The following is a 17914-nucleotide window of genomic DNA, read 5'->3' on the forward strand; positions in this document are numbered from 1 at the left end:
AAAACCTCTAAGGCTATAAGGAAAGAAATGAGTTTTTATCATTAAAGCAGTTGATGTTAGCTATAACTTCAATTGAATGTAGGTTCTTTGAACTTGAGATATTTTTTGTTGAAATTTTTCTGGGAATTTTCCATCACAGAAGCAGAGCCACTATAATCAGCATCCAACAGGAACGTGAAGTAAGCTAATTTTCAAAAACTGATAAATCATCTGCCGCTTCAAAGTCAAAGAACTGTGTAAAAGATGAGGAAAAGTATGGTTTTCAACTTCAGAAGTAGTACTACATCCCTGGTGGATTCAAAAATACTGAAATGGTTACCAAGTGTAACTAACTTGCTGCTGTAAATTAATGAAAAGTATTTTGAAAGAATTCAATGAAAACTATTCTGGTTCTAGTGGTTCTCTTTGCAACAATACCTTGGTTCTCTTTTTCCAAACCCTTTAGTCTTGCCATTGGTGTATTCATTGTGTCTTTTTCCTGATAATAGGTTCGAGAACAAAAACAGCAGAAGTCAGTTTTCTAATTTTGCTCCTTCAAGATTTCGACAAGTTTTTCAATTGTTTTTCTCATTAATGTAAGTTTGTACCAGACATACACCACCAAAATAGTTTTAAGGAACAAAGTTACCAATGTGTATCTCCCTGCCTCTAAATATGTAACAACAGATCTGTTTCAGTGTTACAATGAAAAAATTTCAGTTCTCAATACTGGGACTTTCAATTAAAAAACTTACCAAATATTCTTCAAAACTAACCTTGAGCCACTGTCAGCAAGACAATTTGACAGAAACAGAGATGTTAAGAACTTATCAAAGCTGTGTCGAAGGCAATGAAAATAATGTTGGTCAGACCAAAGCATTTATTCAAATTCGTTTAAAAGATCATGCAGCGCATATCTGTTTTTGGAATTCAGAACGGTCGTGAAATGTCATGAAAAATGATGGTAAAGTGAGGCATGAGAAGTACGAACTTTTTGTGAACAACTTTTTTCAAATGAGCGAGCTATTTTCTGCTGCTATATAATTAAATCAATTATCAAAATTGAAATTTCATCCTAATATGCGTATATGAATAGGCGAAGTTGGGAGTTGATAGCCATTCAATCGGATAGTTTTAGGAGCCCCATTCTTCTATCATTAATAACTACCTACTCATGATTATATTTTCAAGAGTGTTTCTATAAAATACCATTTTCGAAATAAAAAACCTCCCTTTATTTATCATCATCAACCTAAGTGGAATGAACTCACTGACAAACCGACAGACAACCCTCTCACACACGAAATTAGCTCGCAAACTTCATCCCATAACTCATCAAACTCGATCCCTTCAAATGTCAACTAGGGTTCGAATCAGTGGTTCAGAAACGGCACAAACATGTACATGCGTCACCTGCTGCTACAAATCCACACCTGGCTGAAAGGGGAGAGTTACCGTATCAAATGGTATATATACCTGTAATGTATTCAGGGGATGATCTTTTCAGTATTCCTCTAGCGGATGGGGATTTCATCTACTACATGTTCAGACGGGTATATATAGCTCATAATTTATGCTGATGGAAGTATTTGGGTGCGATTTAATTTTCTATTTATTATTTAGAGGGTAGGGGATTTGAGCGAGGGTGTGTCAAACGGGGTTTTCATATTCAGGGGTGATTAATACTTGACGGGATGTTTATAGCCGGTTGTCGATTTTGTACATTGGGAATTGAGATAATTTTCTGTCAAAATAGTTTCCTTTGCCAGTATAGTAACTGTGATGTGAATTGTTTCGACTGAATAGGGTCGAGATATTATTTCGACCTTCAACAGTTTATTCATATCTACTCGTGATATTTATGAGCTTTCATTCCCCTGAAATTAAGGGAAAAGAAATAGAAAACTAAAATGAAAGTATGTATCCGACTTGTCTATATAAACTTGTGCTCGAAAATGCTTCGTTTCGGAGATAAAAGTTGTTGAAATCGTTCGTTTTTCAAAAATAACTTTTGTAATGAATTAGTTTTTGCACGAAAATTGGTACACAAGATATTTGTGACGTGAGAAGTCATTATTTCGTATTAATTTTCATGTAATATTTAGAGGACGCTGCATATGCTGTCATTATTTATATCAAATTCACAGTCAACTTTTGGTAGGTACTTTTCATGAAAAAACCTAATTTCCACACATTTTTCAAGTACACAAGTTATACTTCCCCAACAACGCTTTATGGTGAAAATCATACAATGGAACTATATTAATGAGTTTTAATGTGGATTTTCATCGGCCAGTTCTATTGAATCTACTCTCAAGTTTTTCTTTTTCAAAAATGTTGTTTACAGTTTGTTTCTGTAGTTTTTTAGAATAATCTTTACTTCTCAACTGTTGTTGAATGCAGTTTGTTTAATGACAGTTTCCTTCGAGAATTGCTTTTTGAAAGTGGAATTTTCAAACTGTCTGTGAAGCATACTTATTGAATGCTACTATCATAGTTTTTTCCGATATCGATGTGACGAGAAAGAATATATTGCAATGTCCGTATAAGTTGGTTTGTGGGAAATTGTAAAATCATATTCGTTATTTATTTTAGTGATAGTCAATTCAAGAAAATGTGTTGAGTAATTCACATCCATCTCAGTGATTAATTTAAATGAAGGGTGAATGGAATTGACAAATTTGACTGATTCACTGGTTGGTAGTGCTTATACCAATAAAACAGACTGTGGTATCATCTACGTGTCAGTATAAGAAATTGTTCATTCACTAGGGAATTGATTTTGGACATCAAATTGAATTAATTTAGCGTTATCTTTATTGACTAATTGGTATGCATTATTAATAATTATTCGATGTTCGAAACTACAAATTTCAAGCTCAAATATCACTCAATACATCAAGATTTCGAGAACCTCTTCACCCCTCTGTTTCAATAAAATCCTGCCTGGGGTTGAGCTGACTTTAACATCCAATTCCGAAGCGGCATATCATCAGAATCAAATAAGTCGAAACGAAATCTTTTAATTGAATGAAAAAAATCAGAACGGCCTCTCCCAGTAGAAGCCGAATATCTTTCATCATCCCCTAATTCTTTCATCCCTCAGGAGCATTTCTCTAATGTAGGCATTGTGCTTCCATATCGTTTAATCTGGTCTTTGTTCAGTTTCGAATATGCAAGGGAGAGGACGCGGCAACTTTCATTGCTTATCATTTGTCATTTCATTATGCGGCGCAAATAAAATAAACGAATTCTGGTGTGTAGGGGCGAAAAGGGGATTAAATAAGTTTATAAGCTGTTGAGAGAAGTTTTTTAAAATGTTTTCTCGCAACTTGATAGGCGACGGCAAACCTCGAGATTGTTGAATAAAAGGCTATTATTCCGCGTTGAGTGGTTTAGCAAACTTTACACGTTTGAGAAAAGAACTGCTCCGATATGGATAGCTGATGCACCGTTATTGAAGAGAAAATCTTCCGAAATATTACTGAAGTTCTATCCTTGACATGTGTTTCAATCAACAAGTGATCATTTTCAAAAGGAAGATGAAAATATTTAATCTTCCTCTTGAAGACGATCACTTGGTTTTAAAAGTAACGGGTATGGTGTTGAGATAGAACTCCAGTAATGGAACAATGGATCACAAGTAAACAATTGATGTCACTATGGTGATGAGGCATCACGATATTGGTGAAATTTGCCTTTCATTATTACCATAGCATCAGAGGTGGAGTAACTAAGAAAGTAGTGATTTTAAGAATGGTATAACTCTTCTATAATCTCTTCTTTCAACTTGTGGTAATGAAACATCATAAGAAAGATCTGTTTACAATTGATTTGCAGAATGTCATTGTTGTGCTTTCGTCAGAGATTGATCAAGTGAAATGTGCCCAAAATCTTTTGTCATTTCAAAAAACATCGATGCCGTGAACAAGGTTATTGAAGAAAATCGATATGTTTGGAATAGAATTGTCCCTTGGCCTAGTATAGACTGAAATATATCATATTTTACATTAACATTCAGGTATGAAAAAGATCTGTCCCCGACTGGTTCAATTTGATCAATGATTCATTCTGGAGCACCGGTCAAAGACCGTAAGAATTGGTGAACATAGGGAAATTATAAAAAAATTCAACTTTGGAACTGCAAAATCCGTATGCACGATTGTTACATGTGACGAATCGTGAATATATTCCTTCAAATATAAAAACAACTATCCACAAGTTGATTGTCGATTGTTCGATTTCACTAGATAAACCACCATCGCTTTAGACTTTTCGATGGTCAGTTAAAACTGAATGTTACAGGAACAATTTTTCTTCCAAAAGCTTTCGTAGAAACTACGAAAAATAAACTGAAACGTCGCAGGAAGCCTACCAAAACAAACGTAAAGCAAAGGCTCATCAATCAAATCAGAATTCATTGAAGATGTACAAGTATGTCGGCAAGGCTGTCTTTCTAAATATACTTCATTATCGTAAATCGAACAGTAGCCATTGGTTTTTATCATTCCGATTTCTGCATCATTCCGTCCGACTGCGCGTAATAGCATAGCTGCAACAAAAAACAAACCACGAACGCTCTCACGAAAATTCGACTACCCTCTTTGATAAAAGTACCATGAGCAAATGAGTCTGTTTGGGGCATTAAGTGCGCTACAATACACTCTGATAATACGATAATCAAGCAGCCGTTGCTCTACCCGCCACCGTAATGGGCGACGAACGTGGCCTGCACAATAATTTTCGGCAATTCCGCTCTATAGTCCCGAGAACTGAGGGAGATTTCGCACAGCAAGGCGATAAGGGTCAGTTAGTTTACTAACTGAAAAGTTTCAACACTAGTATGCTAAAACGAAACGTTTTTGTTATAAATGAAAGTTATGAGAAAAATGTGAAGGAACCACACGTTCAAAGGTACAACCATTAACAACAACTTCGGGAACTTAGAACTGATTTTTTAGATTCAATCATCTAGATGAACGATAGAAGAGGCAACTGTCATACAGCTTCTAATAAACATGTTACTTATGTTTTGTTTACTCTTATGGGCATAAAATACTTAATTTCAAAGATGAGTTACTGATCACAGCCTGGGACGAATGTAAAGGGAGGTGGCAAATAGCACAAGACGAACAAGACGAATCGAAGAAGATGGCGAACCATAACCTCATTTAAATCGACCATTGGAGTCATTTACTAAGAGAACCAAGATGAAAATACACAAATTATTGTTGGGGGTTAAAATACCTAGGAGTGAACTGTATCTCAGGCTGCTGACTCCCTTGCAAAGGAGGGTGCTGCAAGCAGCTTCATCGAACCAGAACCTGTCATTGGCATCGCTTTTGGCTTTGCCAAACAAAGATTGAACACCTGAATGGAAAAAAGATTAATGGACTTCTGGTAGAATTTTACAGGATTGGCTCACTCCGAGGCGCTCATTCATTCTTCACAGCTTGATACCAAACAGTTGTTGGACTACAGTAGGGATGAACTTGCGATGCCTAACAGGCAGAGTTTGGCAGAGTCGTAGTCTTACCATTTGCCCTGAAAAACAACTCGCCATACAAAATAATCGGATTCGTTGAGAAGCTGGGTTTATTTGGTCGAGTGTGAATAGGTGTGAGCCACAATAAACCCTTGCGTGTTGCGGTGGAGGGTCGACTTGACCCACTCACTTTGAACGTAACCTAACCTATATCTCAGGCTAATTTGGAAACTAGAAAAGGAGAAGGTGCTACTGATGCTGCCCAGATGCACCTACGGAAAGAAATTGGGAATACAACCAGAAGTATTGGCAATATTCAATGGTGGTTTGGTTTTGTTCGCTTGCTTGTTTCGAAATAATGGAAAAGTTAAGTACCACAAAATAAACCAATAACAATACTGAAGTCATTCCTAAATTTACCCCTTCATATCTTGCTGAAACGGACAATACTGAGCTTATTTGGACTGGAAAAATCATCGAGTTATAAGTGATCGTGCAAAGCAACTTTTAAATACAGAAGGAAATCGAACACGTTTATGGATTATGATCTTCGCAAGAGTGGATGATGAATAGTCATCCAGAGAATATGCTTGGCATAGCTCCTGATATGCAGGCGGGTTCAAACCGAACATGGGACGGGTAGAAATTTACTTCATAGCTACTCCATCTTTGAATACACATCCAAGCGGGAGCATTATCAATTCACCAAAGTGGAACAAACAATACTCTGATATCTGAGCCGATCAATATGTTACCAATAGTCTGGCCACACTCAAGATATTGATGTAATCAAACCACTGGTCCTAGAATTTCATCAAGAACTGAAAAAAAATGGCTAAAAATGAAAAAGCTGATAAGAAGTCAGACACAGACTATCAGCACTATATATGGGTCCCCAACCAGCTGAAGCGGTTTCAAAATCTTGAAAATGTCAATAGGAAAAACTGGAAAAATATACCTATTTTTGAATATCAACGTTTCATTTAGGAAAACATTTATAAAGTAGCAACTTTGACAGGAAAGTACGGGATATAATACTCTATAGATATAATACTCAGAACATATTGAATTTTTCAATATTGGAGGACTTTACTATGTTTAACTATCAGAATTCACAAATTATGCTCCAAAAAAATAAAATTTCATCTTAATTAACAATTTCAAGTACCAAGAACCAGAATTATTGCCAAATGAAATGAAAACTTAATAAAATTTGAATTTTCTATATAAACATATATCATGAAACTTGGTGTGCTCGTTAAAGCTATTTCTGCACTTACTGACCAATTTATATTTCTTGGAAGTGGCACAAAAATATCCTAATTTTCCCGTACTAAGATAACGTCGCCGCTCTGACGAATTCAACACACGAACCGCTGAAATCGTGCCTCCAACAACCTGTCCAGAATCCAACCTCGAAACGTAATACGGTAGCGAATGTTATTCGAGAATATGGTATTAACTTTATACATTGGGACGGGGGGAGTTTAACAGGGGTTATACGGCTAGGGGTCGTTTTGGCGCCCATAAAAAAAGGAAATTGACATTTCGAGGGCTTGATTGAATTGATTATGTGCCTCGCGAGCGGATTTTCTACGCTATGATTGCGCGGCATGTGATACACACCGTACTGCTTTCGGGGAGGATACCGAGATTATTTATTCGAAATGGGGTCAGGTTTCGGGTTTCTTTATTTGTTCTCGATGCGGTGGTCAAATTTATGAATCGAGAACACGTGACCGAACTGGGAGTAGGGAGAAATGATCCGGCTCGAAGGACCATGGAATTGATGAAAAACTTTGATCATGGCCATTCCGAAGAAAAATTCGAAAGTATAATGAAATCATATGACCATCCAATTGCAAAATATATGAGGAATTGAACTTAGTGGGGGACATTTGTGTCTGGAACTAATTTCCAGAAATAATTTCTTAACAAATTCCAAATATGCTAATAAAATAAGTTTCGAATTGAAGTCGAAACTGTAATTTGTCCCAACCTTTTTATATATTCAAATGATTGCTCTCCTGGCAGGACCAATCTGTGGAAGAACAGATGTTAGTCGGCACCTTCCAGTGCCGATTTCCATACTGAATCTAACCCATTTAATTTTTTCAGTTCACATGTATGAATATAACTGAAAAGACATTTTTTATTATTATTATTATCTAACCAAGATAGAGGTGCTGTCCAGGTCGAACCATGTTTTGACTACGTTGAAGTAGTAACAGTTCTATCTCGTTAACACATCTCCAAGTGGAAGCGTTATGAGAACAACAGTTACAAATATTTATATAACCACATGCCTATGGTAAGAATGAGGTGTTGAAGGACAACATTCGACACGACTTGATAAATCTCCAGTTTCCAACTTGAGGAATACAAAGATCTTCAATGTTTGTTGTTGAAGAAAGTCCGATACATCGCCATTTTTTTGTGTAGCTGCAAGAATGAAGTAATCTCCGCGGCTAATACTAAGTTCAGCTCTCTTATGCTAAGAAGGAAATTCAAATTCGTAACGACTTTACAAGCTCCATCCAGTACCATTTCATTCTTTCTATTACGTCGACACTCTAAATTTAAAATTCCACGGCCATCCTGTTGTCGAGGGAAGTATAACCGTGGAACGATTTCGAAACCAAGTTGACAGATCTACGATATTTTGGGTGCTTATGTTGAATTGGTACAGCTCCTCCCGGGAGTATAGTAAGTAGCAGCAACCATGTTCTTCCCCGACAGTTCCAATGTTGAAGTTTGTGCTGAAACTGCACATGAATAGGAGCTGCGTATTCTGCTGTAGACTTTTACCCCCTCCAAGGACTTGTGGAGGTGTATTTCTAAAGAGACATAAACTTCAAGGTCATCAATATAAAACAGGTGCGAATGAGCCAGTTTTCCTGAGAAGGAATCGTTCTAAAATGACTTCTTTCTGAAGATTACCTGCTCAAATTGAACCCTATCCTGGGTAGATGTTATGGTAAAGAGATTCCTCCAAAGTTGTGTCAGTTGTCCAAGGCATTTCACTATATTGGGTACCGTAAGGCATCTGAGCAAACGCAAGATGACCTTATGCGATGTTGCATCAAATGTCTTTCGCTAATCAATCCAGGTTACTGTATTGATTCTTACGTTGGACATTTATCGATGAGCAGATTCTTCTAACATCCAGCGACTCCTGCAATGGATCTTGTCTGCTCGTAAACAACTTATCATACAAGTCCGGAATATACCGCTTTCCCTCCAATAATGAGTTAAAAATTTCAGTCAGATAGTCACACCGGACGGATGTGTAATTCATTACCTTCGACAATCCCGACAATAGTTTGAAACTTTAACAAAACTTCCAACACGAACTCCTTGATCAATCCACCGATTTCTTCCGATGCCGACCCTACTTCCTGGAGGTGCAAATCGAATCCTCCGGAGACCGGACCTCGCCCGCTCCGGCATTACATCGGCAATTAAATAGTAAACAGGGGTCTGTTAGACGAGGCTACTTTACAAAACAGGAGCAGCGGCCGGCTTGTAAATCTTACTCTCGGTCGGTTTCGGCGAGTAACCGCATAGTAAACGTCCTCGTAACTCCCGGAAATGACTTCTGTTCCGGTCTCAAAGTCGCGAGCTGCCGGAACTTTTATGGCGGAACGCATTCATCAACTGGATGTCGTTGTGGCGGAGCGGAAAGAATTATGTTCAAGTATGTTGCGGGTTTAGGTTAGCTGGAAGGCTAGTTTGTAGCGTGAAAAAGAAGAACAATATACAATACATCTACGATCAAGTCTACTATACTCGATACAATGGCTAGTAATATTGAATTTAGAAAACTCAAAACAAGTAATGAATGTTTTTCCTTCATCAGTGACACTTGAAATAAGTAACTGTATTAGCAATACACAGTTAGGTTAGGTTAGGTCCAAAGTGAGTGGGTCTATTCAACCCTCCCCCGCAACCCGCAAGGTTTTATTGTGGCTCACACCTATTCACAATCGACCAAAAAACCCAGCTTCTTAACGAAGCCGATTAGTTTGTATGGTGAGTGGTCTTTCAAGTCAGATGCTTACCATCTGACTAAAGAAGAATTTATTGATGTTGGGTGTGGTCAGCTCATTATAAAGGTCGTAAAACTGTACATTGGGGTATGCCTGTTTTTATATTCAATGTTGTTGACCCGAAATTAGTGTCTGAGAATTGTTACGGTTTGAAAGGTACGACTAGAACCAGGCCAGGTCAAGTGGAGTGTCTTCAGCAATATTCTGTGATCTACACAGTCGAATTAAAATAAAAATATTGCATTAATAATACTTGCCTTGTTGGAAACCTAACTGCATTCAGTCTTAATTCTTTCAAATTTATTAATCGCGTCATGAACAGAAACATTACTTGATATAACAGGGCGCAATATATCAATCTCACCAAACAATGGAGGTTATCAATTGTAATAAAAGATTGACAAAACTCCGAGTTGGTGGTTCAACATGTAGAGTTAAATTGAACGAATTTATTAAATATAACAACTTTGAAGTATCTGGAGCTGATTATGATTCAGAGTATGTTTGCATCAAGGAAAACTCAAATTCTCTTTTTATATACTATACTATATAGTATACTATACTGTACTATATAGCATTTTGGAAGATGCAGTCTGATTAAGAAGCACTATAATATTATTCATACTGATATTTTCTGAAAATCGTTCAGAAGTGGGATGCAGGCTTTATGAATATAAAATCCGGCGAAATGACAGCTTTAACAGTCGGGTTGAGAGGTACCGGGTGGAAACAAACTGCCCGAGGCAGAGCCGAGGATTAAGTAGATTTCCATGTCCGGTCGCGCATTAAAAATAATAAAGCTATTATCTGAACTACTTCACTGATGAATATTTAACAGACGAAAAGTTCAAATTGCCTCGCGAAAAGGGGAATTCTCTGATAAAATGAAAAAAGGAGATAATTAATGATTCATTCCACTTACCTGTTTATGCATTTCGACGTTTAATCCGTAGGACATTTCGTAGTACTGAAACAAAAAAAAAAAGATTAGTTAGGGGAGATAATTTTACAACCTTTATAATTGTTATTTGTGTACCGCAGACCTTAAACGCCTGTGAGATTTGTGGAAATGTACAGGGCGACTGAGTAAGGTTTAAATGCAAGTGGACAATGTTATGAAAATTTGTGTCAAGTGTTTTTATGTATTGAATGGTTAGGTCTTTCGCGGTCGAGGTTTTCACTATTTTTCGGGTTTCAAAGCCGTCGATCTTTGTAATTTCTACCTTTTTATGTATTTCAGTTATTTCCATTAACTATTTTGTACTTGAAATAAAAATAATCCCGAACATTTTCAGTAGAGATTCGTTTTTGAGAGGAAAGCGTTTATTGGCTTACTAGTTTTCCATCTTCAAACAAAAAGACTTAGAGGAGAGGAAGAGACAAATTAACTTCAAAATGTAATATATAATTATGCACAAAAGTTCCTTTCAGAGAAATAGCACATTTCCAAAAGAAAAAAGTTCTTTCGAAACAACTACATACTTTCATATGAACATTGAATTACATGAAAATCACTTTTTCATATTCAGTTTGTACTTCAAACATTCGTTATGGAATTGAAACAAAAACATTCACAAGAATGCTAGACAACTTAAGAGTATTGATATAAAATTTCACTTAAATGAAACACTCCTGATCCTTTATGAAGGTAAACGACCACAAACAACGACATATGTTCGCTGAATCGAAAATCATCTTCAACAATGAGACCCTTTTCAGGATGAATGGGTTAGGGTTTGGTTAGGTCCAAAGTGAGAGGGTCTATTCGACCCTCCGCCACAACCCACAAGGGTTTATTGTGGCTCACACCTATTCACACCAAATAAACAAATAAACCCAGCTTCGTAACGAAGTTTGTATGGTGAGTGGTCTTTCAGGTCAGATGGTAAGAGTACGGCTCTGCCGTACTCTAAAAACTTGATTCGGTCCCCAGCGGAGCAGGCACAAAGTATGTGCTCTGCTATTCCATCATTTTCCAAACAGAGGCGACACACACTGTCTTCCGACAGTCCAAGTCTCTGCATATGATAATTCAAATGACAGTGACCTGTAAGAAGGCCTGTTAGATATCGTAGTTCATCCCTACTGTAGGCCAACGACTGTTTGGTATCAAGCTTCGAAGGGTGAATAAACGTGGAGTGAGCCAATCCTGGAAGATCCTGCCAGAAGTCCATAAATCTTCTTGCCATCCAGACGTTCAATATTTGTTTGGTAAAGCCTAAAGCGATGCCTATGACAGGTTCTGGTCCGACGAAACTGTTTGCAGCATCTTCATTTGCAAGGAAGTCATCAGCCTCATTGCTAAGAGCTACCAACGCCGCTGGACTGTCCGGGAATATTTTTATTGATTTGTGTGCGAGGTTGGATTCTTCCAATCCCTCCGCACACAATTCAATAGCGTAAATTTCCGCTTGAAATACAGTCATATAGGTTCCAAGGCAGGTTGATATCTCCGCTCTGGGTTTGCAAATGAAAACACCTGCACCGGAACCTGAAGGTGTTTTAGGTCCATCTGTGAACCAAGCTCTTAATATTTCCTTCTCCCGGAGGATCCAGTCCTCTCTACTCGGGAATAGTACTTCATAATGCAGTTCGTAGTTGACAGTTGGAGGCTAAAATCAGAGGTCACTTTCAGGATGCAGTGACTGCCAGTGTCAACCAACTGTCTGTTGCACTCTGCATTAAATAGATTTGTCCAATTGGCAATGTGCACAAGTCTATATGGAGTCCATCTAGCCTCTCTCTCCAGAAAAATGTGGAGAGGATGTAGATCTAGAAGGATCTCCATAGCCGCTGACGGTGTGGTACTGATGGCCAGACAATTAAGTCTGTATCTGTGAACCAGAGAGCTTCGCCTGGGGCGTTTTCTTTAAATCCTGGATAAATGGGAACCTGAACAAACAAAACTGTCGAATTTGGGACGAGACCAACACACATGAGATCCAAGAGCGTCCAATGCAACCCGAAAAAGTCACTATTTGGTGTGGTTTTTGGGCTGGAGATGTCATCGATTCTTATTTCTAAAAGAACGACGTTGGCCAGGCCATCACTGTCAACGGCAAGCACTGAAGGTCGATGAGTACAAACTTCTTTTGGCCAGAATTGGATGACCTGGACATCAACGACATGTCGTAACAGAACGGTGCTACATGCCACACAGCTCATGCCACATGGGATATTCTGCACGAGTGATTTGAGGACACGAGAATAATCCACAAACCACAGCGATCCTCAAAGCCAAAATAAACTGTCATCGGTCAAATTGACTTTTCGGATGCGCTTCACCCACAGAAGCCGTGGCGGACATTTGAAAGTTGTTATATTCCACACATAATGGCATCAATATGTCTCTCAAAAGAATAAAAAAAATCGATGATATCACTGTTTTATTTGAATTTAAAGAAAGGAAGCGCTTAAAGGAAGACCCTATATATGTTGCGTTGAGTCAGTCTGATGTTAAAAAACAAATATAAACAACTAATTAATTTTTCCATCTGTAAGGAGCTGAAAATTGCATTTGAACCGATATTTTCTAATATATTTCTTGGATATTTTGGACATATGAATCTTTTGATAAAAAAAAATAATTCGCGAGGTAAGTCATGCGAATTACAAGTGTTTTTATACTTTTCATCTCCATCGAATGAAAAATTGATGCAAAAAAAAATCCAAGACATATGGAGTTTATTGGTCATACTACAGAATATAGATAATTCTATCTGTAGTATCATTACCAAACCGATAACAATACATTTAGTACTGTTATTAGCAACAAAACAAAACTACCACCATAAAGCCTAAAGTGTCCAGATGTCAGTTTCATCCCTTCTGAAATATTTCCATTTTTTACGTCGTTGTCTGAATGCTGTTTCGATTTAACTGTAGCGACTATGTCGAAAATATTCAATAAAAACTGACATTCTCGTTTATGCTGATATATTCGACTCCCGTTTGAAAAAGAATTTGGAACCACCAATTCCGGAATGGCTTTTATGTTTCGAGCCACTTTTTATGCTGGTCTGGTTTGGAATGTAGTCGCTATGTTAGAGAATGTTTGAAAAGTATTTTTTGCGCGCCTTCATTCGGAGATATTTGGTTTCGGTTCTCGCAATTCCACAACTGTTATCGAAATTTCGTGAATATTTAGATTATTCATTGATTATTCGCCTCCCATGAAAAAGTTGAAGGCCGATTAGAATGTTTGACCGATTAGAATGATAATAAAGCGATGCTCATAACAGCAGCTGTCCACATCAATATTATGATAAGCAATTTTAATTTTCGGAACTGAATAATTTAATGTTATTTCAAAAACCTTTTTTTAGACTTTATTTCATGGTGTCCTTTTTTCGGAAACAATCTCAATACATATCTGTCAAACAAGTTTTATAGTTCAAAATACACGCAATATTTCGTGTATAATAATTTGAGATAAAATACCAACCGATAGAACAAAAATGAAAATCCGTTATAAGTATTCAGAAATCAAACTTGAAATTTCACAAAACCGCAACACGTGTTTCACTATGCAATAGTATCTTCGGTATTGTGACGCCCGAATATGCTATTGTATAGCGAAACACGTGTCGCTGTTTTGTGAACTTTCAAGTGAAAATCTCACATTGAAGTATGTTTTTTAAATACTATATAAGAAAATTATTTTGTTTTTTTTTTAACCAATTGTTGAATTGAACTTGTAGTTCATTCCAAATGAAAGTGAGAATATGTAAACCTTTTCAGAATCTCATAGAATCTGCAAGCAAACCCACATTTATTTCAATTTTTGGAAAAAATTCTCAAAATATTCAAAATGTATATCAGAATATAGATAGATGGATAGATCTGTTTTTCTGTTTGAAATCTGTTTTTCCATCAACCAGCTGTCGCCCCCCTACGAACGACGACCCTCAAAAGTTGAAACTTGTGCGAGCTAATGATTAACGAGGTCTCACCGTTCAGCGTGCGATTCCTAGACAGATGGATAATTTATTGTTTCTTGAAATGTTACAGGTCTCCAACAGGGGTTTAGTTAATGAATCATAAGTATTGAGGTAAAGATAGCATACAAAAGTAAACGCAAAAATATAAATAACAGAGACTTTATTAGCAGTGGTTGCCTAAGTATTTCGAGGAGATACAAACTTTTCTCTTGGTATATCTAATCCCATCTAATCAGTTTTGAATTAGTCGTAACTATTAGTACTAGTACGTCAAAAAGTTTCATATGCGATGTAAGGTCATCCATTTTGGTTTTTCTCATTAGAGAATTGACAGATCCAAAAGCATACTTACCTTTTTCTGGGTTTGAAATCTAGGATTTATTGTTTCTTAGAATCTGTTGAAATGGAAGCTGATCTTTTAACCACTGAACCTCAATGTGAAAAAATCAAAATGAAGGCTGATAAAAAGGGAATTTTATTTGTGAAAAAAAAATGAAACAGTACTTCTTATTTGGGGTCAGAATATTTAGAAAACCCAAAAACAATATTCCTGCACTGTAGGATCTGGAAAATACCTGCCGGAAACAACTACTTTCTAATTTGGAGAACAAAGCAGATGAAATCAAACGTATAAAATTTGAATAGTTTAAACTTTAATCCACCTCATTTTATGCTGAATCATGTATAACTATCGAGTTCTGTTATGATATAAATTAATAAATGATGGTTAGTGATTCTTGATACGTTATTTCACACACTCTTATTGACAACCTGAAGCTGAGACAATAAAACAACTTCCTCTCAACAGATTATATTTAATATAGTATTAGGAATCACACGTTGAAAGGTAAGACCTGGTTAATCCTTAGATCGCACAAGTGTCGACTTCTGAGGGTTGTCGTTCGTAGGGGTGCGACAGCTAGTTAACGGAAAACAGAGTTTAAACAGATAGTATATACAAAACCCCTTCGGAAATGTTTTCGTTCCGTCTATGACAACGAAACATTTCGCTTAAAATTCCAAACGCCACAAGAAACTCCAAACGATTCTAAATATGATGATCGTCAGATATTTTGTCTCGATGTTCGAGAATCCGTTCGACTAATGGCACTTATAAATTCTAGAGATATCCAGAAAGGAGACCTGACAGAGACAAGATCGACTTCGGCTTACGATAATAAATTATATTAACGTCTAATTATTGTAATCGAGCAACGGAAATTGATCTTTTTGAACGTCTGGAAGGATTAAAGGGGATTTCGCCTATTTTTAGTCTAATGTATTTGCATTACCGGTGTGTTGTTTGTTGGAATGCCAAGTTTTTCATTTTCGCGCAATTTGATGAGGTGGAGTTTGTTAGGTACAGAGTTGCTAAGAAGCAGTGAAGGATTGATTATACTTCGGCAGAAAAATGTATCGCAATTATCTCAATCTTGATTATTCTCAAAACTGTAGCCTGGACTTTTTTGTAGCTATTGTGAAGGCTTTAGAAAAGATCCTCGCTGGATTCCATTCAATTATGAACAATCAAACATGTTAAAAAATCGAGAACATAAATTGGGCACTAATTTTTTCCCCCAAATATTGATAAAAACTGCATTATATGTTTCAATTCTCACTTTTATTGTTTGAAAAATTATTATAAACAAATGCATTATTCATGAGATGATTGAATTTATTTCCATTACTAATACAAGTACTTATGATGCACTGTTGGGAACCTTTGGTGTGTAGTAATGAATATTACTGGAGTTTTTTCCCAACACCAAACCGTTATTTCAACACCTCGACAGGTGTTTCGATCACCAAGTGATCATCTTCAAAGAGGAAGATTGAACTTTAATCGTTGTGTCGAGGTGTTAAAAAATACGATTTGGAGTTGGGAAAAACTCCAGTAATATTCACTAATGCAAGTGATGATTTTCAAGAGAGAAATCATTTCCTAAAAAAAATTATTGCATAATCTCTGATATATTTTATTAATGACCTATTCATTTTTTGAATAAGTACCAATATTAAGGAAATTTTTTCTGAAAATTCATTATTTCCGATGCCGTTTTGTATTCTGAAAAAGTATATTAGTTACAATTTGTTTTCACATCTCACTTTTTTTTTCATTTGTAAAAAATAAAAAAAAACAAATGTCATTTTGTTCTCAACATTTTTTTTATATTCTTTATTTCATTGTTTTCTATTTGAAAGGATTACTTTAAAAAAACTGAAATATTTTTTCAGAATACAAAAGATAAGTGAAAATAATCAATTGAGAAAAAATGTTTCCCTAATATTAACACTAACTGGCAAAAAATATTTACTCAATAAATATGTTTTTATGCTATTAGTTTTTTTTTAAAAATCATCACTTACAACAATAATCAGATTCCTTCCAAAAACAATCAATTATCTCATAAACTATGCAGTAATATATACTATTTTTTAACAATAAAAATGAAAGATTTGAATAATATAGTAATGTAGTTTTTATGAATACGAAATCAAACCAATCCGAATATTTGAAAAAATAAATTTGTTCTATGCATTATGTTCTAGTTTCTTTAACATATTCAATTGATCATAAGGAAGTGGAAAATTGATTGAAGAGCTTAATATTCAATAAAAAATTAACTTCACATAAATTATTATTTATGTAAAGTATATAAGATTCTCATTATCTATTTTTCTAATATTGTTCATTTGTTTCAAGAAGATGCAATTCACACCACTCCCACCTACGATTCCTATTTAATTTGCAATTGGAATATTTTTTCGAATATTCAGAAAGATATGGCAGTCCCCTATTTTTTCGCCCTTGGAAAATCCCATCACAGATGTCTGTGTATCTGTTTATCCAAGCTATTTTATTATTTACATCTCAAAAATTATTGATACCTGTAAATGCAAGATATTGAATTTTGTTTGTAATAATATAATTTTAGTTAATTGAAACAAAGATATCATGGAGTTCATATATCTCACTCTCGTCATTAAGGCATATCCAGGTACCCCGATTTATGAGACGGTATGATCTGAGGAGATGTAGCTATTTCTTCTATTTCTATTATGGATGAGCTTTTGCTGTATATTGTAAAGAAAACAGGCCCAAGGACTGTTCCTTGAAGAACTTTGTAAGTCACTCCTCTCTGACGGCTGATAATATGACTTCTACCCAAAGTAACTATTCCTATTAGTTGTTGGCAATTTCATTGATTACTTCTCGAATTTTTTTTTTCTCATATAGTACAATTTCAGTTTTTTCAATGGCTTGAAATGAATCGAGATTTCTTAATAAAGTACAATTCCATAATAGTAGGCAGTAAATTCCCAGCAATATTATTGCATTAAAACGAAAACATTGTATTCAAGATTGTGATTTATATATATCTTGTCATAATTTTTCCTCATCTGTTTAGTATAATTTTTGTATGGCACTGCAAGAGACAGATTGAGACAAAATCGTCAGT

At 35.9% G+C, this 17914-nt stretch overlaps 1 protein-coding gene across 4 annotated transcripts in view; it reads right to left on the reverse strand.

Moving 5' to 3' along the window:
• LOC111501902 (transducin-like enhancer protein 4) overlaps positions 1-17914 on the reverse strand; it is a 361306-nt gene that overhangs the window by 207294 nt on the left and 136098 nt on the right. For all 4 annotated transcript variants that reach the window (XM_074183014.1, XM_074183015.1, XM_074183013.1 and 1 more), the window contains exon 4: positions 10436-10480. In XM_074183014.1, coding sequence (XP_074039115.1) covers positions 10436-10480 — 45 coding nt within the window. The remainder of the gene's footprint in view (positions 1-10435; positions 10481-17914) is intronic.

The sequence above is a fragment of the Leptinotarsa decemlineata genome, unplaced genomic scaffold (assembly GCF_025532065.1).
Source record: "Leptinotarsa decemlineata unplaced genomic scaffold, Ldec_3_MD MMD2_tig00026330_RagTag_RagTag, whole genome shotgun sequence".
In the NCBI taxonomy this organism is placed as follows: domain Eukaryota; kingdom Metazoa; phylum Arthropoda; class Insecta; order Coleoptera; family Chrysomelidae; genus Leptinotarsa; species Leptinotarsa decemlineata.